Source organism: Hyaena hyaena, unplaced genomic scaffold, assembly GCF_003009895.1.
Source record: "Hyaena hyaena isolate Hyena2069 unplaced genomic scaffold, ASM300989v1 scaffold_783, whole genome shotgun sequence".
NCBI classification, from domain to species: Eukaryota; Metazoa; Chordata; class Mammalia; order Carnivora; family Hyaenidae; genus Hyaena; species Hyaena hyaena.
This window is the reverse complement of record NW_024081416.1, coordinates 178,992-201,012: the sequence shown is the minus strand read 5'-3', so window position 1 is coordinate 201,012 and position 22,021 is coordinate 178,992. Positions and strand designations below refer to the sequence as shown.

General features: G+C 54.3%; 3 protein-coding genes across 9 annotated transcripts; all 3 read left to right on the top strand.

The window, feature by feature from the left end:
* Window positions 1-10,855: 10,855 nt before the first annotated feature.
* Window positions 10,856-12,455, top strand: S100A3 (S100 calcium binding protein A3). 4 transcript variants are annotated; one of them, XM_039218989.1, is made up of 3 exons: window positions 10,856-10,893; window positions 11,767-11,912; window positions 12,193-12,455. In XM_039218989.1, exons 2-3 carry the CDS (start codon window positions 11,772-11,774, stop codon window positions 12,355-12,357), a joined length of 306 nt encoding a protein of 101 aa, XP_039074920.1. In that variant the 5' UTR covers window positions 10,856-10,893; window positions 11,767-11,771; the 3' UTR covers window positions 12,358-12,455. The 4 variants fall into 4 exon arrangements, with proteins under 4 accessions (XP_039074920.1, XP_039074921.1, XP_039074918.1 ...); XM_039218990.1 differs by lacking the exon at window positions 10,856-10,893 and adding an exon at window positions 10,912-11,073; XM_039218987.1 differs by lacking the exon at window positions 10,856-10,893 and adding an exon at window positions 10,912-11,093.
* A 1,292-nt stretch (window positions 12,456-13,747) lies between these two features.
* On the top strand, window positions 13,748-15,955 carry S100A4 (S100 calcium binding protein A4). The gene is made up of 3 exons (XM_039218951.1): window positions 13,748-13,858; window positions 14,741-14,896; window positions 15,658-15,955. Exons 2-3 carry the CDS (start codon window positions 14,756-14,758, stop codon window positions 15,820-15,822), a joined length of 306 nt encoding a protein of 101 aa, XP_039074882.1. The 5' UTR covers window positions 13,748-13,858; window positions 14,741-14,755; the 3' UTR covers window positions 15,823-15,955.
* A 2,583-nt stretch (window positions 15,956-18,538) lies between these two features.
* S100A5 (S100 calcium binding protein A5) lies at window positions 18,539-21,594 on the top strand. 4 transcript variants are annotated; one of them, XM_039218963.1, is made up of 3 exons: window positions 18,539-18,618; window positions 19,754-19,903; window positions 21,310-21,594. In XM_039218963.1, exons 2-3 carry the CDS (start codon window positions 19,766-19,768, stop codon window positions 21,451-21,453), a joined length of 282 nt encoding a protein of 93 aa, XP_039074894.1. In that variant the 5' UTR covers window positions 18,539-18,618; window positions 19,754-19,765; the 3' UTR covers window positions 21,454-21,594. The 4 variants fall into 4 exon arrangements, with proteins under 4 accessions (XP_039074894.1, XP_039074896.1, XP_039074897.1 ...); XM_039218965.1 differs by lacking the exon at window positions 18,539-18,618 and adding an exon at window positions 18,676-18,919; XM_039218966.1 differs by lacking the exon at window positions 18,539-18,618 and adding an exon at window positions 18,676-18,926.
* The last annotated feature ends 427 nt before the right edge of the window (window positions 21,595-22,021 follow it).

Sequence of the window (22,021 nt, the reverse complement as noted above, 5' to 3'; positions counted from 1 at the left end):
CTGGAGTAAATTCCCATGATTCATTGCTTACATACAACACCCAGTGCTCATCCCAACAAGCGCCCTCCTCAATGCCCATCACCCATTTTTCTCTCTCCCTTGTACCCCTCCACCAACCTCAGTTTGTTCTCTGTATTTAAGAGTCTCTTATGGTTTGCCTCCCTCTCTGTTTGAAACTATTTTTTCCCCTGCGCATGGTCTTTTGTTAAGTCTCTCAAGTTCCACATATGAGTGAAAACATATGACAGCTGTCTTTCTCTGCCTGACTTATCTCACTTAGCATAATGCCCTCCAGTTCCATCCGTGTTGTTGCAAATGACAAGATTTAATTCTTTCTCATTAAAGCGGTTGTATATATAAACCACATCTTTATCCATTCATCAGCTGATGGATATTTAGGTTCTTTCCATAATATGGCTCTTGCTGAGAGTGCTGCTATAAACACTGGGGGTACCTGTGCCCCTAGGCATCAGCACTCCTGTAACGTTCGGATAAATTCCTCGTACTGCTATTGCTGGGTCATAGGGGAGTTCTATTTTTAATTTTTTGAGGAACCTTCACACTATTTTCCAGACCTGCTGTACCAGTTTGCATTCCCACCAACAGTGCAAGAGGCTTCCCATTTCTCCACATCTTCGCTAGTATCTTTTTTCCCCTGAGTAGTTTTAGCCATTCTGACTGGTGTGAGGTGGTATCTCAATGTGGTTTTGATTTGTAATTTCCCTATGATGAGCCATATTGAGCATCTTTTCATGTGTCTGTTGGCCATTTGGAGGTCTTCTTTGGAAAAGTGTCTCTTCATGTCTTCTGCCCCTTTCTTCACTGGGTTATTAATTAATTTATTGTTGTTTGTTTTTAGTTTGGTAAGTTCTTTATAGATTTTGGATACTAACCCTTTATCTGATATGTCATTTGCAAATATCATCTCCCATTCCTTCTGTTGCCTTTTAGTTTTGTTGATTATTTCCTCTGTTGTGCAGAAATTTTTATCTTGATGAGGTCCCACTAGTTAATTTTTACTTTTATTTCCCTTGCCTTCAGAGATATGTCAAGTAAGAAGGTCCTGCAGCTGAGGTCAAAGAGGTTGTTGCCTGTTTTCTCCTCTAGGGTTTTGATAGTTTCCTGTCTCACATTTAGTTCTTTGATCATTTTGAGCTTATTTTTGTGTATGGTGTAAGAAAGTGGTCTAGTTTTATTTTTCTGCATCTTGCTTTCCAGTTCTCCCAGCACCATTTGCTGAAGAGACTGTCTTTTTTCCATTGGATACTCTTTCCTGCTTTGTCCAAAGATTAGTTGACCATACATTTGTGGGTCCAATCCTGGATTCCCTATTCTATTCCATTAGTCTATGTGTCTGTTTTTGTGCCAATACCATTCTGTCTTGATGATGACAGCTTTGTAGTAGAGGCTAAAGTCCAGGATTGTGATGCCTCCTGCTTTGGCTTTCTTTTTCAACATTATTTTCACTATTTGGGGTCTTTTGTGCTTTCATACAAATTTTAGGATTGTTCCAGTTCTGAGAAGAATGCTGGTGCAATTTTGATCGGAATTGCTTTGGACAGTATTGATATTTAAAAAAAATTTTTAAGTGATTTTATTTATTTCTGAGAGGGAGGGAGAGAGAGAGAGAGAGAGAGAGAGAAAGAGAGAGAGAGAGAGTAAGCAGGGGAGGGTCAGAGAGAGAGGGAGATACAGAATCTGAAACAGGCTCCAGGCTCTGAGCTGTCAACACAGAGCCCGACGCGAGGCTCGAACTCACAAACTGTGAGATCGTGACCTGAACCGAAGCTGGATGCTTAACCGACTGAGTCACCAGGCGCCCCAGTATTGACATTTTAACAATATTTGTTCTTCTAATCCATGAGCATAGAATGTTTTCCCATTGCTTTGTGTCTTCTTCGATTTCTTTCATAAGTTTTCGATGGTTTTCAGCATATAGATCTTTTACATCTTTGGTCAGGTTTTTCATAGGTATTTTATGGTTCTTGGTGCAATAGTAAATGGGATAGATTTCTTGATTTCTCTTTCTGTTGCTTCATTATTGGTGTGTAGACATGCAACCGATTTCTGTACATTGATTTTGTATCCTGTGACTTTACTGAATTCATGTATCAGTTCCAGCAGTTTTTTGGTGGAGTCTTTTGGGTTTTCCATGTAGAGTATCATGTCATCTGTGAAAAGTGAAAGTTTGATTTCTTCTTTGCCAATTTGGATGCCGTTTATTTCCTTTTGTTGTCTGATGGCTGAGGCTAGGACTTCCAGCACTATGTTTAACAGCAGTGGTGAGAGTGGACATCCCTGTCGTGTTCCTGATCTCAGCGGGGAAGCTCTCACATTTTCCCCATTGAGGATGATATTAGCTGTGGAGTTTTCATATATGGCTTTTATAATGTTAAGGTGTGTTCCTTCTATCCCAACTTTCTTGAGGGTTTTTATTAAGAAAGAGTGCTGGGGTCACCTGGATGGCTCAGTCGGTTAAGTGTCCGACTTCGGCTCAGGTCATGATCATACGGTTCGTGGGTTCGAGCCCCGTGTCAGGCTCTGTGCTGACAGCTAGCTCAGAACCTGGAGCTACCTCAGAATCTGTATCTCCCTCTCTCTCTGACCCTCCCCTGCTCACACTGTTTCTCGCTCGCTCTCTCTCAGAAATAAATAAAAACATTTTTAAAAAAAGAAAGAAAGAATGCTGTATTTTTGTCAAATGCTGTTTCTGCGTCTATTGACAGGATCATACTGCAGGGTTTCTTTTATTGATGTGATGTGTCACATTGATTGGTTTGTGAGTCTTGAACCAGCCCTGCAGCCCAGGAATGAATCTCACTTGATCATGGTGAATACTTCTTTTAATATGCTGTTGAATTCAATATGCTAGTATTTTGTTGAGAATTTTTGCATCCATGTTCATCAGGGATATTGGCCTATAATTTTCCTTTTTAGTGGGGTCTCTGGTTTGGGAATCCAGGTAATGTTGGCTTCATAGAATGAGTCCAGAAGTTTTCCTTCCATTTCTATTTTTTTTTTGGAACAGCTTGAGAATAGATATTAACTCTGGTTTAAATGTCTTAGAATTCCCTTGGGAAGCCATCTGGCCCCGGACTCTTATTTGTTGGGAGATTTTTGATAGCCAATTCAATTTCTTCGCTGGCTATGGTCTGTTCAAATTTTCTATTTCTTCCCATTTGAGTTTTGGTAGTGTGTGGGTGTCTAGGGATTTGTCCATTTCTTCCAGGTTGTCCAGTTTGTTGGCATATAATTTTTCACAGTGCTCTCTGATAATTGTTTGTATTTCTGTGGTACTGGTTGTGATCTCTCCCCTTCATTTGCGATTTTATCTATTTGGGTTCTCTTTTTTTTTTCTTTTTGAGAAGTCTGGCTTCTTTTTTTCTTCTTTCAGAAACCAGCTCTTAGATTCATTGATCTGTTCTACTGTATTTTGTTTTGTTTTGTTTTATTCTATATTGTTTATTTCAGCTCCAATCTTCATTTCTCTTCTTCTGTTGGTTTTGGGGTTTATTTGCTGCTCTGCTTCTAGTTCCTTTAGGTGCGAGGTTAGGTTTTATATTAGGGATTTTTCTTGTTTCTTGAGATAGGCCTGGATCACAATGTATTTTCCTCTTAGGACTGCCTTTGTTGCATCTCAAAGGGTTTGGACTGTTGTGTTTTCATTTTCATTTGCTTCCATATATTTTTAAATTTCTTCTTTAATTGCTGCTTGACCCGTTCATTCTTTAGTAGGATGTTCCTTAACTTCCATGCATTTGGAGGCTTTCCAAATTTTTTCTTGTGGTTAATTTCAGGTTTCATAGTGTTGTGATCTGAAAATATGCATGGTATGATCTCAATTCTTTTCTATTTATTGAGGGCTGTTTTGTGACTCAGTATGTGATCTATCTTGGAGAATGTTCCATGTGCCCTAGAAAAGAATGTGTATTCTGCTCTTTTGGATGAAAAGTTAAGAGGCACAGTTCTAAAATTATTAGAAGCCAACTTGTTTATCTGAGATTTATGAGACTTGCCCTTAAGTCTTTTGAAGTCTACTTTGACTTCAGATTTTCCCTGAATCTCTTTTTATTGTCAAGGCCCTGTCTTTGACTTTGTCCTGAAGCCATTTATTACTTGGAGAGCCATTTGCTGGCTGTAAAGATTGTTCTGGGTCCTCTATATTTCCTTTAAAAAACTGAGTCTTTTAGTTCCTCTCTGTCTTCTCGTATCATATTTTATCATGGGCATCCAGAAGAAGCAGGCACTTATAGCATTCTGTCCAAACATCTTAGCTAAAGCCATGAGTTCATTAGGTGCTCTTTCTGTTTTCCATATTACCATAGACAGTAATGTTCCCAGACATTCCACTGCTACATAATAGGGGTCACCTTTTCTTCAGCCTTCAGTAACATTTTCTCACTGTCCTTCCAATTATAACTATTAACCTCCCGGAGGTCCGTGTAGCTTTCAGTCATTGCCTGGTCCCAAAGCCACATGCTTCATGTTTTTTGTAATAGCAGCATCTCACTCTTTCAGATCTTTGATGAAAGATTCAAGGAACCAGCTCATGCTTACTTTCTACACTTTTTGTACCAATTCCTCTATCACTACACTTAGGTTTCCATGTGGTCTGCATCCCAAGATACATTAATGGACAGTTAGACCAGATATTTTGTCATTTCATAACAAGGGTCCTGGCTTTCCAGCCTGCATGTATTGGGTTATCATACCTCTCTGTCTTCTGTCTTCTGTCAACTTAGCCAATTCCACATTTTAGATTCTTATACTTTAGGACTCCACTTTCAGATGTAAAATTCTCTATCCATTTGGAATTTATTCAGCTATGAATTGCAGGTAGCCTGACTAATAATTGCGACTTTAACTGTCTTACATAACAGGAAGTCGGTGTGGGCAGCTCAGGGTGGGTTCAGAGGTACCAAGTGTCTTTTCATTTTTATTTTTCTGCTCTGTAACCTATAGGGTATGTGCTTTTCCTGTCAGGCAGGCTGCTTCATGATCACAAGATGGCTGCTATAGCTCCAGGTTCCACTGTCTGTTACAGTCTGGGGGATAGAGGGAGGGCAAGATGCAGAAAGCTTCCCCTGAGACTTTGCTTTTTTATTATGCAAGAAGTACTCACTCCAGGGATTTCCGCTTACATCTCTTTGGCCTTAACAATGTAATATGGTGTAATATGGCTGGTCCTGGCTGCAATCAAGTAGCTTTAGCTGGATATGTTGATATTTTGAAAGAAAAAAATAGCTTTTTATTTTTTACTTAAAAATTTTTTTTAATGTTTTATTCATTTCTGAGAGAGACAGCGTGAGCAGGGGAGGGTCAGAGAGAGAGAGGGAGACACAGAATCTGAAACGGGCTCCAGGCTCTGAGCTAGCTGTCAGCACAGAGCCCCATGTGGGGCTCGAACCCACGAACTGTGAGATCATGACCTGAGCTGAAGTTGGACGCCTAACCAACTGAGCCACCCAGGCACCCCTATGTTTTATTTTTAAAGTGGGATTCATGCCCAGCATGGAGCCCAGTGCAGGGTTAAACTCATGACCCTGAGATCAAGACCTGAGCTGAGGTCCAGAGTTGGATATTTAACCAACTGAGCCACCCAGGTTTTAATAATAAGGAAAGAAGGTTTGGAAATTAGATTACTTCCTTTCTTACTTTTCTTACTTCCGTGGGAAAGTCAGATGCTTGGCTGCCACTTACAAGGAGCTCAGACTATAGCCCCAGAGACAGAAAGGAACCAAGCGAGAGGGTATGGGGACACCCTGCTCATTCTCACTCTTCTGCTTGACTGTGTGTCCGGGTCCAGCGAGGGAGGCTGGGCAGGCTCAGCAACAAGAAGAGAGAAGCCGGCCTTCTAATGTCTTGCAGGAGAGGGCCCAGGATGGCAAGTGACACTCCCAAAGCAGCTCTCTCAGCCCCTGCCGTTAGACTTTGTCCACCAAGGAGGAAGCAGGGAGGGAGCGGTGCCTGCGCTTCCTGGAGGCTGCCCTCCAGCCAGGCTCTCTGTGGGCTGTTGAGCGCTGTCCCCTTGAGTCCTCATAACAGTTGGAAGAGGCTGAATAAGCAGCAGTTTTGGGACTTGATCTCCATCTGTAAGAAAGGCCTCGCCTCTATGGGATACAGGATACTGGGGCCAAGGGCCTTCCTCCCCTTCTTTTGTCCACGTCCAACGCCTCAGACTTTGTGTGAAGGCAAGGGGACTTGAGTGCTGTGAGAAGTAAGTGAAATGATTCGTTTTCAGAAATACCAAGTAAAAACTGTGCTGTCTACTTAACAATAGGTTTACAACCTATTGGAAATATGTATGACAGCCCCCCTCCCCAAATAATAGAGTCCCAAACCCCTAGACACCTCACTCCCTGGTTCTTCCTCCCCATCTCCAATTCCCGGGCTTTGCAATCAGCATGCACCAAGGGACCGAAGTCTCTGTGTCACCTTAAGGAATGCATATTTGTTCCAATCAGACTACTTTTTGCCTTACGTGGGCATAGATGACTTCTGGGGAAGGCTGTAACCTCTGCAGTACTCAGCCAATGAGGAGCCAGTGGAGTGACTTACAAACTAGGAGATAAATTGTCTGCTGTAACTGCCCCCAGTGTGCCCGTCCGTCAGACGCCCACTCTTGCAGGGGCATTGGTTACAGCCTCACTCCATTGCGCTCAGAGTCTCATGGTCCCTCCTTTCATTGGGTCAGTGGGCTTATTTCTCACAGGTGAGCAGAGTCCAGACCTGCTTGGTCTCTTGATCCTGAATCAAGGGGAAACCTGGCTCACTTGGTCTGACTGCTCACGATGGATCCCGGCTTCTGCTGGGACTCAGTTCCCCATTCTTGGACTGTTTTGGCTGGTGGAGACTGGCCTCAGCTGGCTGAGCACTAAATGGGGCTAATTTCTTTTGCTTCTGAGCATTTGACAAACTAACAATCACCAGACTTACCTAGCTGGTCCCCACAATCCTCCCCCAAAGTCTCTGCTGAGGCAAGGGGCAGGCGGGCCCAGGAAACTGTCGAAGGTCTGTTGGGACAAGGACAGGTTACTTTCCACCTCCTCCGGGAGCCGCAGCCGGAAGGGGAGCCTCACCTCCTCCTGGGGGCTGCTGTCGCCCGCGCCTGTGCTCTTGTGGGTCTACCCTTGGCAGCCTATTGACCCTCCACAAAAGAGATACTGAAGTCAAAGGTGGCTTCTGAGACAGGGGAATGACTGGAATAGGGCTCCCCATGCTCCTAGCTTCAGGTCACATAATCTCTCCACCAACTCACTGCTCCCATCTGGAAAATGGGCACAACTGGCATTGACTTGGCCATCAAAAGGGGTGGCAGGTCTAAGCCCCACAGGCTCCCCTTGGTCTCAGTTCAAACCTTCTCTCCAGGAAAGGTGCTTCTGGCTCCAGCCCCAGTAATCGAACACCCCTCCTCGCCTCCCCACAGGTGGCTTAGATGATGAGAAATAACTCGCGTCAGCGCATTGGCTCCTTGGGCTCAGGGACTGGGGGGGCTCACCTTGCCCCTTGGGCCCAGGTCCCTTTAATGTCCAGATGCTCTAGGACACTTGATTTTATCCTCCCCCTCCCCCTCCCCAGGTAAAGAACGAGACACTGGTCTTCAGAGGGCAACACAGCTTCCCAGGAGCCTTTCAAAGGCTGTGGTGATGACTATGGGGGCAGTGGAGGGAGGAGGGGAGAAGGGGGGGAGGGGGAGAGGGGGAGGAGAGGGAGGAGAGGAGAGGGGGAGGGGAGGGGGAGGGGCAGTGCTGTAGGAAGCCCTTCCAGGTTAGATGGCCTCTGCTCCCACCCTCGCGCACAGGCGGGGCAAGACCCTCACCTTCCAGGTGTGGTGCCAGGTGCCCGGCAGGCTCCACCCCTGCATCAGGGAGTTCTGATGAGGACGCAGCACAGAGAGTCAAGTGGACAGTGGAGGCTGGGGAGGAGGGTGGCCCTTACCTGGCCTCTGAGGGGCAGTGAGTGAGAGGTGCATTGGGAGCCAGTGCAGAGGGAGGATTCAGGGTAGCTGCTGGGAAGGACTTCCACCAGGAAGGCCGATCCCATCACTGGGCAGCTTGACTCCTGCCCTGTGTTGGAGCAGAAGTTGCACAAAATGACCTGGGGAGGGGGGCCTCGCTCCGTCCTTTCCTGCTGCCTCTGCTGCAGGGTGTCAGGGGGCTGGAAGCTGTAACGGCGGGTGACACACAGGGGTCTTCCAAACCCTTTTGGAGGGAAAGACTTTAAGGCCCAAACAAGGCAAAGGACAAGTTCGAGGCCACGGCGAAGAGCTTGCAGTGAAGCTCCAGCCCCAAAGTGCCTGTCTCGGGCCAACAGGCGCAGCCTCCCTCCAGAAAGGGGCAAGGGCTGAGGACGCCCCCACGGTGCCAGCCTGCACCCCTCCTTCCCTCGGCACCGATAGCACCCGCCTGGCCTGTGTTTATTTGCTGCCCCGTGTCCCCCATTTGGTGGCCATGTCCTCAGAGCCAGGACGAATCTGTCTTGTTCATGACAAACCCACAGCGCCTCAGACAGCTGCCTTTAAACACTTACCTGGATAATGACTGGCTCTTCGGCTGCCCCTTATTAGTTATGGGGCCTCAGGCAAGTTCCCTACCTCTCGGGTAACATTTATGCTCTTACTATGTGCCAGGCACTATTTATCTGCCAGTGTTGTGTGTATTAACTCATATAAGCCCCACAGGAATCCCATGAAGTAGTCACCATTATTACCCTTGATCCTCAACACATGAGGGAAGTGGGGCCCAGGGTGGGGGCGTGACCCTGCTTCAGCTCAGCCAGCAGAGCTGGGTGTCACAGGCTGGAGTCAGTGCGTGGCCTAGAACTGGACTAAATGCTGGTACCCACTTCTGTCCCCCCCCATCCCGTTCCTCGTAACCTTGCCTATAAAACAGGGCTAATCACAGCTCTCCCTTTCCTCCCCTCCCCTGCAAGCTCCCTCCCCTGCAGGGGCTGAGTCCTCCAGGAGATGATGCCCAGGCTGGGTCTGGGTGCTGGATGCCCCTGCTGAGGACAAGGTATCGTGAGCTCTATCCACAAGCCATAGGGCTTCTTTCGAGGCCTGGGTGTGCTCTCCTCTCCCCACCTCCCCCTTCCCACCCTCTTCTGAGTGTTGGGCTCTCCTGCTGTGAAACAGGGAGGGGTCTCTCAGACTGAGGGCACGCATGAGGGCATAACGAAGTGATGTGGTTTGTGCCTGCTCCAGCTAAAAATAACAAAAAAGCTGGACAGAATTAAAAAAGCAAACAAACACGTTTCAAAGCGAAGAAGAGCTCACCGGGCAGTAAGAGAAAGCCGAGTCCAAGAGGTGAGCAGGGCGCCGGGTCCCCTCATGCCCTGAGAGCACTGGCCAACCTGAGCCAAGATGACCTTTGGTTTCATGGTCTGTGAAGCCCAGGGTTCACTGAGGTGGGGAGACACAGGGGCGGCCTCCATGACGCCGGGACCCCAAAGGGCTCCACGCTCCGGCTAAGAGCCAGAGGAAACCCAGCCCCTTCCCATCGGACCCTCACAGAACGGAGGGCAGGACACCGACCTTGGGGACGTACACGGGGGACCCTGCAGTGCCTGTAGTGCTCAGGGTGGGGTGCGGGTCGCAGAGAGGTCGGAGGCGTGGCTGTGGAAGGGGCTCTGGGAGTGCTTGCCCTGCTCCCCTTCCTCCAGGCACCCTGCAGATAGATGGTCCGACACCAGGGAGACCAGTGCACAGCTCAGAGTGACCAAGGACCACCGACCCGGAGGGCCAGGCAGGCAGGGTGTCTCAGGCCTCAGGGTCCTCACCTGTAGGTGGGGCGTGCTGAGCAGGTGCTCTCCAAGACCCCCTTTGGCACAAGGGCTCTCTAGGGGTGAGGCAATGTGCGCCCACTTTGCATTCTTCTAGGGTGCTTCTAGGGTGGCTTTTCAGAGTGAAGACGTGGGGGCGCCTATGAGGGGTGAGCCTGTCACCTCCAAGGGGCGCTGGAAGATCAGGGGCGGGCGCTGTGCCCAGTTCCCAACTCTGGGGACAGGCAATGAGGGGGTGGTGTCTGTGGCCAAGACTGGGCCTTTGATGTGTGCATGGATGGGGGGGGTGCAGGTAATAAGGGCCGCCAGGGAAGGAGGCAGGGGAGCCCCTGGGGCATCCTCAGCTTGACCTACTTGGGCCCCCATAATTGCTTCCTTCCCTCCTCGGGAGGGTACAAATAGGGATGTCCTGTCTCGGGCCTCCTGCAGCTGAAACACCAACACAGGGGTGAGTGCCAGATGCTTGCGTCCTGCCCTGCACTGGGTGTCGGGCAGCTCGGGCCGGTCTCCCGGCCCCCGGGGTCTGGGTCTGGGGGCAGAGTGATGAGCACAGCAGGGACCAGAGAGGTGAGGGCAGTCAGATACAGTGAGCTAGGGGTTCTCTGTACCCTCAGGGTTGCACAGAGCTGAGGTCTGCAGGGGTGGGGGTGGTGGGCTAAAAGCACTGCTGTTGGCTGCCCCCTCCACCGCCTTCCTGCTGAGCCTGAGACCAGCCAGGGCTACGCGGGGAAGAGGATTCCCTCCAGTCTCCAGGCACCCACCTCCCGAAAAAGTAAGCGTGGTGTGTCAGCCAGGCTGGCAGGAGCCCAGAGGGGCCGCTGAGCACCTCCGAGGTTGCTTATTCCCTGGGTTTGTGGCCCTTTCCTCTGCTGAGAACCCAGACAGCCCGCTCCGACCCAGGGCTGTCACAGAGACCCAGCCCCTAGCCAGGCTGGCTTCTCACTCCATAGGGCCCAGCAGAGGGGAGTCAGGGAGGAGCCCCGGCCCCAGGCGGGCCTGCTGCCGACTCCTGCGGGGGGAGGGTTAGCAGGGAGGCCCAGGGCTCCCGCGGGAAGAGCGCTGCCTTCCTGGCTGCCTCAGGGTTTCCCCAGGCTGGAAGCAGCCTCCCAGAAGGTGATGGGATTGGGGGAAGGTGGTCAGTTCCTGGGAAGGCTGCCCTTCTAACAGAGCGAGGTGTTTTGTGCGGAGCCTTCGGTCTCCAGACCCCCAGGGAGCGGGGAGCGAGCTTCAGGTAGTGCAAGTCACAGACTGGTGAATGCCTGAGCTGGCTCTCCCCGCACACCATCTGGTCAGGTCCCCGAGTAGCCTGAGAGGTGGGATTAACTTCACTTTACAGATGAGGCCCCTGACACCCCGCAGTGTAAATGGCTCATCTGGCGTTGTGTGGCTGGTTAGATGCGGGGAGGCGGGGATCCCGGGTTTTCCTTTGGGTGCAGCTTCCCTGCTTTCAAGGGAGGGGTGGTGGGTGAGGGAGGTGGTGGTGAGGGGGTGGGGGTTCCTCTAGACCTGACCCTCCCTGAGAATGCCTGGCTTCTCCAAGGGCCTGAGGAAGGGGGCACAGGGCAAGGGTCTCTTCATGCGATTTCCTATGGAAGGAGCTGGGATCCTTTAGGCCAGGGGGCTGTATCTCGTGGGTGGTTGGGGCCGAGCCCTTCCTGGGTGTCAGGGATGACAATAGGTCGAGAACTGGGGGGTCCTCAGGGATCTCCAGTATGGGGGTGCAGTTGGGGGATGGGGCGTTCTCCCTGAGGGTTCTGCAGTGACGTTAGGGCAAGGAGATCTCTGCCAGGAGAATAACAGTGGGGGCAGTGGGGCGGGGGGCTCAGAAGGGGCTGGAGTGGTGAGGGAGGGTTGCTCAGCGGAGGTGGAACTTGTGGGGCCAGAAGCTGAGGGGAGATGAAGACAGGTCGGGGAGCAGCCCCGGGGAAACACACAGGCAGAGGTGCCCTGGGCCTCTGGGGTGAGTCAGCCCTTGTTCTCTGACAGTGAGGATGGCCACACCTCTGGAGCAGGCATTGGCTGCTGTCATGTGCACCTTCCAGAAATACGCAGAAATCTCAGGGGACAAGCACCGGCTCTGCCAGGCAGAGCTCAAGGAGCTGCTACAGAAGGAGCTGCCCACCTGGACCCCGGTGAGCCCCCGGGGGGCCAGGCTGCCTGGACCCTGCAGAGGCAGCTCTGGGGGACACAGGCAGGCTGTGGGCCCTGTGCCCTCATCTGTGATGCGGGAAGCCTTTGCAGGGCTGCTGGGGGACTGAGTCCCAGCACTGTGGAGAGTTCCCGACACATAGTAGGCACTCAGCCGCAAACAGGGGCGTCTGGGAAGGCGGGTTCAGGGGAGGTGTGGGAGCACCAAGGAAGGGAGCAGGGGCGGGTGGCACGCTCCCTCCTCAACCCGCCCCCCCTGCACAGGTGGGGCTCCGGGAGTGTGACTACAGTGCATTCATGAGTGTCCTGGACACCAACAAAGACTGTGAAGTGGATTTCGTGGAATACGTGCGCTCCCTCGCCTGCCTCTGCACCTTCTGCCACGACTACTTCAAGGACGGTGCCCCTGTGACCCCCTGCTCCCAGTAGGCTCTGCCCCCGAGGCCAGGGGCTGTCCCCCCCCCCCCCCCCCCCCCCCCCCCGTCCTGCACCCCATTCCACCCTGAATAAAGTGCTGGTGTCACGTGGTCTGGTTTGCTTCTTCTGAGAGGACAGCGGGGCCTGGGGACCGAGCCTTCCCTCTTCTCTGGTCTGGGGGCAGGGCCAGCCTGCCAGAAGCCTGCTCTCCAGCTCTGGCAGGAGGGGCGTCAGTACAAGGACAGCGTCCAGGGGCTTGGGGGGTCTCTTTCTCCATCTCTCTCTGGGGCCTTGGAAGAAGAAGCTCCCTTGGGCTGTGAAGGAGGACGCCAGGGCAGCCGGGGGAAGGAGCCCAGACCTCAGCCAGGCTGCTCTGAGGAGGAGGGTAGGGGTGGGGCCTAGGGTGGGGCGGGCTTTTCCGGCCTGGCTGTGGGAGCCCAGAGAGCAGAACTGATAGGATTAGGGTGCTTGAGGCCTGACTAGGGTATTGCTCTTGGCCAGGGGGGTGTGCCCTGCATTGGAGGGGGAAGGGCACAACCTGAGACAGACCCCAGCCCTGATGCCGTAGCCACTTGAAGGTTGATCTGGGTTCACACCCCACTCTGAGAAGGTGGCCCCGTTCCCTGCTTTCCGTTTCCTGCGATTGCTCCTCCGACTTTCCACGCATCCTGCATTCTTCATCCTAATAGCATTCCAGCTCCAGAAGCCCTTTCCCAACACCCCCCTCCCCAGCCTCTCTGGGTACCTGCAGCCCATCCCTGAGCCCCACACTAGCTCCCACTCCATCACCGCCTCACCCAGGACCTTTATCCACTGACATGCCTGGGGTGGTCCCAGCAGCAACTTTGGGTGCTGGTCTGTTCCTCCTCCAGACCCCCAGGCCCTGCTCTGGGCCTCACTCAGCAGGGCAGAGAGCCTTTTGGAGAGGGGCCAAGGGCAGCCAGCACTGTACTGCAGCCCCCAGCCTGGAGTCCCCTCCTCAGGTCCTGGGCAGCCACGTTGCGAGGGCAAATTTTGTTTAAGATTTTCTTTTATTTTCTTAAGCAGGCTCCACCCCAACGTGGGGATCACACTCACAACCCTGAGCTCAAGAGCTGCCTGTTCTACCAACTGAGCCAGGCAGACGCATTTTCCCTCACCTCCCCCGTAAGCACCCCCTTTTCTAGCCGTCCAGTGGGACCGCCCAGTGGGACCGCTTCCTCCTGGCCCCCCACACCCACGGCACAGACTTCCTCTAGCTCCTGAAAATTCAGGTTGTGCTGTGCCACTGGGGGTGCCCACCCTCCCAAGAGCCCTGCCTGTGTGGGCTCCCTATTGTCCAGGGCGCCGACCCGGGGCAGGGAGCCGGTGTCCAGCGGGGCTGGTGGAGGGGCCACCGGAGGACTGTCTCTCACTCTTCCCCAACCCCTGCCATGGGCAGGGCCTGGCCAGGGTATAAATAGGACAGACCGCTGGGCTCTCCCCACTCTGCCTCCCTGCTCACCCTCTCTTCTCGTCTCCTCCTCTCAGCCTGGTGAGTCGTGGTCTCTGGACTAGCACACAAGGGTGTCAGGCCCGGGGCGGGGGGGAAGGGGGGCAGGCTGGGCAGAAGGAGTGCTTGGTGGGGGCCAGGTGTGCCGAGATTCCGATGTGGAGGCCCTCGGGTGTGCGTGTGCGTGCGTGTGCGTGTGTGCACCTGCGTGCGTGCACGTGCGAGAGGGGAGAAACCACAAAAAAAGAAGTGCAGGTGGCTAGATTTGACCGGGCTGAGCAGCAGTGCTGAGATGCTGGGTTTTGCACATGCTGCTGCTGTAGTATGTGATGGTGTGTGTGTGACACGTGCGTGTGCACGTTGGCTTGTGTTTGCTGGTTGCACAAGCCTGTGTGTGCACGCTCGAGTGTGGGGAGCCAAGTGAAGGCAACTGTGGCCGTTTGTCTGGTTGTGTCCTCTGAGCTTCTGCCCTGCACCCAGCAGCCCAGCCAGAGGGAGCTTGCCGCCCCACCCCTCCCCTGCATCCCTGCCTCCGCCACCTCACCCCACCCCTCCCTACTCTAGGGCTAGGCTGCTGGGTTTTTCCGCTGCAGGCCCCTGGGCAGGCCTCCAGCAGCCCCAGGGTGTGGCTGCTGTGGTCACGGGAGGCCTGAGCTAGGGGTGGAGCCCTTGGTGAGGCCCAGCCCGAGGGAGGCTGGGGAATTTGCTCCCTGAAGCACACATTTCCCACTGTGCATCTTCCCCACCAGGAGCTGAGCCCCTCCCCTCTCCCCCCACCGTCCTGGGGTCCTCCTCTTGTGGGAGCGGAGTGTCATCGAGTGCTCCCTGAGGGATGCGAGTGGGCTGAGACATTCTGATGTTCTGAATACAAAGCTGAGGGTGGGGATGGGGAAGATAAGGGTGTCTCTGGGACCCTGTCCTCAGATCCCGACTCCCACCATGGCGTGCCCCCTGGAGAAGGCTCTGGATGTGATGGTGTCCACCTTCCACAAATACTCGGGCAAGGAGGGCGACAAGTTCAAGCTCAACAAGTCAGAGCTAAAGGAGCTGCTGACCCGGGAGCTGCCCAGCTTCTTAGGGGTGAGTGGCTACTGCCTGGGAGTGTGCCTGGTGTGCCCCTGCGCCTCGGAGAAGGGGCAAGGCCTGGGGCGGGGGCTGTGGCCGCAGCAGGCATCTGTCACTGCTGCGGGAAGCTGGGGCACAGAGCTTGCCCTGGCGGCCTGGCTGGAAACAGCGCGCATCCACCACTCGTTTCCTAGAGCCCAGCAGGAACGAGGCTGGCAACGAACAGGTGAGTTCAGGCCAGACTCTGCCTGGTGCTTTGCACACTTAACTGAAGGGAAATGCAAGCCCAGAGAGGCTAAATAACTTCCTGAGGCTGTCAGAGTGCAAAGCTGAGACCCACGAGTCAGGACTGTGCTGAGTGTGGAGCCTGGTTGTGATTCTCTCTCTCTCTCTCTCTCTCTCTCTCTCTCTGCCCTTCCCCAGCTCGTGGGAGGAGAAGCCGAGGAAGGGCAGAGGGAGAGAGAGAATCACAAAATAAACAAATAAACATTGTACATTACTTTTGAGACTATCGTCTGACTGGATTCTTGAAACAACCTTGCGGAAGACATCGTGGTCCCCTTCTCCAGCTGCGCCCCGATACTCAGGCTTCCTCACCCCTCCCTCGGTTGACCTTCTGCGGCCCCCGCTTGGCCCCTGAGAGCCCGAAGCGGGAGCCCCAGGGCAGGCCTCCGGGGAGTGGCTGCACTCCTGAGCTCCCATCCGGAGATGGAAGCCCGGTGTAGACTGGCTCCATCCCAGGCTTTGTGGTTCTACCTGTAGCCTCTTCCTTGCAGAAAAGGACGGACGATGCGGCCTTTCAGAGGCTGATGAGCAACCTGGACAGCAACAAGGACAGCGAGGTGGACTTCCAGGAGTACTGTGTCTTCCTGTCCTGCGTTGCCATGATGTGCAACGAGTTCTTCGAAGGTTTCCCGGATAAGCAGCCCCGGAAGAAGTGAATGCCTGTCATGCGGGTGGGGGGCCTGCCAGCTGGGGTCTCACCGGTTGGCAGTGGCCACAGGGCCTTACCTTGGCACCAGCAGGTGTGTGCACGATGTGGACAAGTTCAATAAAGATTCTTGGAAGCTTTGAGGCTGATGGTCTGAGACTCTGGCTATGAGGTGGGGGCTGAGGGGTGTGTGGGGTGGGGAGCCCTGGGTGTCGGCAGCCATTCTGTGGAGAGCTGACTAGTGAAGGAAGGAAGGGGTGATTGGAAGGGCGATCACGTGCTTGCACGCATGATGGAGCTGACTGAGGGGCCGAAGGCGGGGAAGCGAACCCTACAAGGCATGGAACATCCAGCTGAGGGGTCTTAGCCAGCACACGGGCCCCTCCCACCCCAGGCTTGCCTCTGGAGGGACTGGAGGTCACATCTGCTCCCGGCTGAGGTCTGGGATGGAGTCTGGGCATGCCCGGGTGGGAGGGGTGGGGAGCCCTGAATCAGGAGGCCCCTCCCCTGCCAGGCCCTTCCGCCCTTGGGGTGGGGAGGCCACACCACTGCAGCAGGCTCAGAATATCACCCTCTCAACCTCTGTTCCTGCCCCCACAACCTGGGATGAGGGCTGTTATCGCTTAGCATTCTGGTCCTTCCGAGAAGGATGAAGGACCTCAAAGGGGCGAGGGGAGGGAGGAAGTGAGGGGGCTGGGGGAGGTGGCCATAATTTTGGAGATGGAACTCCGGACACGTAATCTGATAAATGAAGTTGGAATTTTCCTTCCCCCAGAAAATGTCAGTCATGATGTTACTTCCCTTCAGATTAAAGGCTGGTGGGTGGGGCACCTGGGTGGCTCAGTCGGTTTAGTGCCTTACGGTTGGTGGGTTCGAGCCCCGCGTCGGGCTCTGTGCTGACAGACAGCTCAGAGCCTGGAGCCTGTTTCAGATTCTCTGTCTCCCTCTCTCTCTGACCCTCCCCTGCTCACGCTGTCTCTCTCCCTCTCTCTCAGAAATAAGTAAAACATTAAAAAAAAAAAAAAGTCTGGTGGGTAACTGAAGCCACACTGGTGGCCAGCCTGGGTGGTCTGGGGCCTCTAAGAAGGAGGGGGTAAAGTTGTGTCCAGCAGGGGGGGATTTTGGCTCCCCCGACCGAAATTTCAAGCTTTCTCCTTTTCTTCTCGTTACACTGTGTTTTCCTCTCGAGCGTCAGAGGAATGGGGCAGGTGACTCAGATGTTCCCCGAGTGTGACTGCAGAGGCCTGGGTAGGATTTTGGTCCAGGAAAATGCCTGCCTCCTCCCCTTCTGTCTCCCTCTGGCTGCCTTATGCCCTCCCTGGAGCCTGCTTCTGCATCACTCAGTTTCGGAAACTCCGGTTGCTCAGCGACCAGTCCCTGCTGCCTCTCCAGCCCGGCCAGCTGGGGGTGGGGCACGGTGGGGCGGCGAGGGACTCCCAGGCAGGCCAGGGTGGGGCTGCGGCACCCACAGGTGCGAGCCCCTAACTTGGCTCTGCTCTGACATGTGAACTGCTGGGAGAACAATGTCTCTCCCGAGATGCAGGCAGCTCCCCCTGACTCTTGCCCCAATCATTCCTGCACCCTGAACCCGCTTCCTCAATCCACAGACTCTGCCCCCTCACTGGGCCCTACCTCTCCCTGGGTCCCTTCCTCCTCCCTGATTCCCAGGCTTCCATTCCAAGTCTTTGACCATTCTTTCCCACGAACATGAGTGAGGTTTAGAAGAAATCATTCATTTAAAAGCCGTTTAAAAACTTTAGGCTCCTTGGGGCGCCTGGGTGGCTCAGTCGGTTGGGCATCCGACTTTGGCTCAGGTCATGATCTCACGGTTCGTGGGTTCGAGCCCCACGTCGGGCTCTGTGCTGACAGCTTAGAGCCTGGAGCCTGTTTCAGTCTGTGACTCCCTCTCTCTCTGACCCTCCCCTGCTCACACTCTCTCTCTCTCTCTCTCTCTCTCAGAAATAAATAAAAATAAAAAAAAAATAAAAAGAAAGAAAGAAATAAAACACTAAAACAAAACCAAAAAAACCCCTTAGGTTCCAGGGTGCCTGGGTGGCTCAGTCGATTAAGCGTCCAGCTTCTCAGGGCATGATCTTGCAGTTTGTGAGTTCGAGCCCCACATTGGGCTCTGTGCTGACAGCTCGGAGCCTGCAGTCTGCTTCAGATTCTGTGTGTGTATCTCTCTCTCTCTCTCTGTCTCTCTGTCTCTCTCTCTCAGCCCTTCCCCTACTCACTCTCTGTCTCTCTCTCTCTCAAACATAAATAAACATTAAAAAAAAACCCAAGACCTTAGGCTCCAGACTCACTAATGACCTTGACCACACCCTTGGCAGGAAACATTTTCCCTTCCAATTTCCATCTCAAGGTGTATCTGCTCTGCTCCTGGTGTGGATGGGAGGGCCCCAATGTGGAGAGTGACCTAGGGCACGAGGAGATACCCTGTGTTTGGCTCATGCTTCCTGGGTCTTTTTTCCAGGGCATTTGGTTTCTCTTCCACCGTGTCGTCCCCTCAGATTGTGAGTGCTGATTTGTGGTTGGGGAAACAAAGTTTCTGGGACTGAAGGTGTGTGTGCCATGATGAACTCAACGTGCCCCCCTCCCCTCTGCTTGGAAACAAGGAAGGTGAGGTTGGCAGAGGGTGGGTTCCTCCCCAGCCCCACCCCAAGAGGCTCTGACCTGGGCCTTCTTAGGTCCCTGCCCTTCTCATTGGCTCCTTCCCTCCCCTGGGGACCAGAGCAAGGGAATAAAGGCAGGGAGCCGTGGCAGGGAGCCTGCTTCTGCACGTTGTCTGCTCTTTCCTTCCCTGGTGAGTCCTTCCTTCTCACCTCCTTGCTCATCTATACGGTGGGGCAAGCTGGGTATTGAGGCCAGAGGGTGACAGGCTGTGGTGACCACCAGCAAGAAGGCCCAGCCTGATGAGTGGGCATGTGCTCAGGAGGGAAGGTGGAGCCTGGAATGGTGGCCGTCAGAGTTTCTGGAGAAGTGGCTCTGGACATGGAGGTGTGATCAGAACCATCTGGGATGCTGCTGCAGAGGCCCAGAGGCCCTTCCCTCCCCTGTGGCCCTGGAGTCTCCTGCAGCTGGGGAGAGGCTGAGTTTTTGGGGTGGTAAGAGGTGAATGGTAGATCCAGTTCAAGAATCACAGGGTGGGCTTTGGGCTGAAGATGAAGCCAGATGCTTCTTCCTTCTTGCTCTGGACGCCACACAGATTTACCTGGAGCCCCCAGGTCCCTTGGGTGTTGTTGGGCCCATTCAAACCCAGCCTCTGGATCCAGCTTTCAGAGTGATCCTGGAGGTTCCAACAGGCCCCCCCCCCCCCCCCCCCCACCCCTGCTGCCAGTCTGTGTGTGCAGTTCTCAGGGCCAGAGGCTGGAGACCAGCTGGACAAGTCCAATGCCCCCCCCCCCCCCGCCCCCGGTTTCCTGGGGAGACTTTATCTCCCGGCTTCAGCCCCAGCCCCCTCCAAGCCCCGGACCCCCTCTTTGCCCTGCCCTCCGCTTCTACAGTGGGACGCTCCCCGCCATCAGGTGATCCGGGCAGCCAGGCCAAGGAGGGCGATTAGGGCGAGGGCTGCCTCTGGCTAACAAGTGCTGCGCTGGGCCCTGGACCCTTCTCGACCCTGTCATCTGCCTCCAGCTGGTCTTTTGGGGAAGTCCTCTTGTCATCTGTCCCTAGAGCCCTCTTCCGGCATCTTCTAAGCAGGAGAACGTGCAGGCTTCCTTGGGGGCTGGTGAGTCTCATGGCCCCGGCTCTTCCAAGTTTGCCTTGGGTCTGACAACCTGTCCTGGCACATTTGGGTTCACTTGCTGGTAGATTTCTGTCTTATCCAGGGTTCCAGTTTCTGGTCCTTTAGAGAAAGCCTGGGGGCTGGGCTGGGCTGGGGAAGCAGAAGGTCTGGCTTCCTGAGGATGGTGATGCTCCTCTCCCCCGTCACCCTCCAGAGCCACACACTGATGGAGACACCTCTTGAGAAGGCCCTGACCACTATGGTCACCACTTTCCACAAATATTCGGGGAGAGAAGGCAGCAAACTGACCCTGAGCAGGAGGGAACTAAAGGAGCTGATCAAGAAGGAGCTGTGTCTTGGAGAGGTAGGTGACTGTCACCCCCACCCCAAAGCCCAAGTGCTCCCTGAGCACCCGCTGGGGGAGAAGGAAAAAAGGGGAAGCACTAGGTCACTGTCAAGGGCTCCCCTCCTGTGATATGGGAAGCCCAAGCTGCGGCTCACACACCTGCCCTCCAAGTGCTCGAGTCTCAGCTGGGAGCAGGATGGCCAAAGGGAACAGTCAGAGACCTGAGGCAGAGGGTGGACATCCTGGGCCAACAGAGGCAAGCACTCTATGCTGGAAGATGAGTCGTGTTTCACTGGGAAGGAGGAAGGGCGGTGTCCAGAGGATGGACTGCAGCCTGTATGAAGGTCTAGAAGTCAGAGAGCCTTCTGGGTTGAGGCCAGGCCCATGCAGCCATGGAAGAGCCTTTGTGAGGGATCGTGGGGAGTGAGGCGCCAGGGTGTCCAGCTTGAGCTGGGCTCAGCTCAAGGCCAGGGCCTCCACCTGATTGTCCTGGGTGCCTGTGCATCCCGGGCTCTCGCTGGCACGGACACGGGGACAGAAGGGGTCATTCTGCTAGTCTGTGAACACAAGGCTGGAAGGAGACAGATTGCTTCTTGCCACATGGAGAAGGTGGGAGGTAGCTGACCAGGGTGGGCGGGGCGGGAAGGCCTATGAGGAAATTATTATATTATTTTTACAGTTAAAAACAATAGAGGTTCAGAAACATTATCCAGCTTGTCTGAGGACGCTAGTGACAGGCGAGTCCTCCCTTTTTCCTTGAAAATCCAGTGTGGGGTCCTTTCTGGTTGCATCCTGAACTTTGGTGGGCCTCCCCAGAGAGACTGAGTGTGTGGCCCTTTGGGCCGTGACTGGAGCAGGTGTGGGTATCACTAAGCCTGCCCTCTCCTTTCCTGCCAGAGCGTCTGCATCCTGGAGTTAATGAGGGCAACGGAATGGGCGTGGGTCCCTCAGGGGTTAATTACAGGGCGACAGAGGCCCTGGGGAAGGCCTGACTTTAACAGGAGCCCAGACTGGGGACAAGGATCTCGTCACAGGGAGGCTGCTTCCATCGCCATTTGTCCTGACCTCTGTCTCCTGTGGGAAAGTGGGAGCTGAAGGCAGTGAAGAGGGGAGGGCAGAGTGTGTCTGTGTTTTCTTCCTGTGTCACCTGAGGGCCCGTCTCCACCCTCTTGGTGGAACAGGGCTGGATGAGCAGGGGGCCAGACAGAGTGTGGCTGAGCCTGTCCACACGGCTGGGCTGCAGGCTCTCCCCGCAAGGGAAGGCTGGGGCGGCCCTGGGGGTGGAGATGTTCAGAGTGCTGCTGACCCCGCTGGGGATCACCCTGAGGCTGCCCCGAGGGGGGGGGAGCGGGGAGGGGGTGCTGCAGTGGTGAGGCGGGGCCAGGCAGGGTGGCTGACCTATCCCTCCCTCTGGGCTCCTGAAGAAGATGAAGGAGAGCAGCATTGATGACCTGATGAAGAGCCTGGACAAGAACAGTGACCAGGAGATCGACTTCAAGGAGTACTCAGCACTCCTGAGCACTCTGTGCATGGCCTACAATGACTTCTTCCTGGAGGACAGCATATGACCGGGCTCCGCCCGCTGCCCCTGGCCTTTGCAGTTCCTCTCACAGACCCTCTCTGGCCCTTGCTCTCTTCTCCGTTTGGGACAGGCCCTGCTTCAGCCTTCCCTTCCAGCAGGGGAAATAAAGCTGTTTGATTCCAGGCTGGTTTTGAAGATATCCTGTCCACCTCGGCCGGGGGGGTGTGGGGCAAGGCAGAGCCTCTCCTCCAGGGGGCTGACGGCCTCTGGACTTAGGGTCCTGGGCTCCCACCCCGCTTCCTGCCCTTCTTCAGTGGGGATGTCACTGAGTTTACTGAACTTAGTTTTGTGCTTCCAGAAAATGCGGAAGTTGGGCCAGGCTTTCACTCGCCTCCCTGAGAAAGCTAAGGGAAGTGCTTTGAGAGAGAACACTCGGGGGAGGGGGAGCAGGGAGGCTGGGGTGTGGCTCCTGAGGGCAGTGGTGGACAAGCCAGTCTGAGGCCGCAGGAGGCCACCCTGACAACACCCCACCCCAGCCCCCTTTCTGTCTCTCCCATTTCCCTCTCAGCAGCAAGCTCCCCCCCCCCCAATTATCTGTGGGGCCAGTGCTTTCT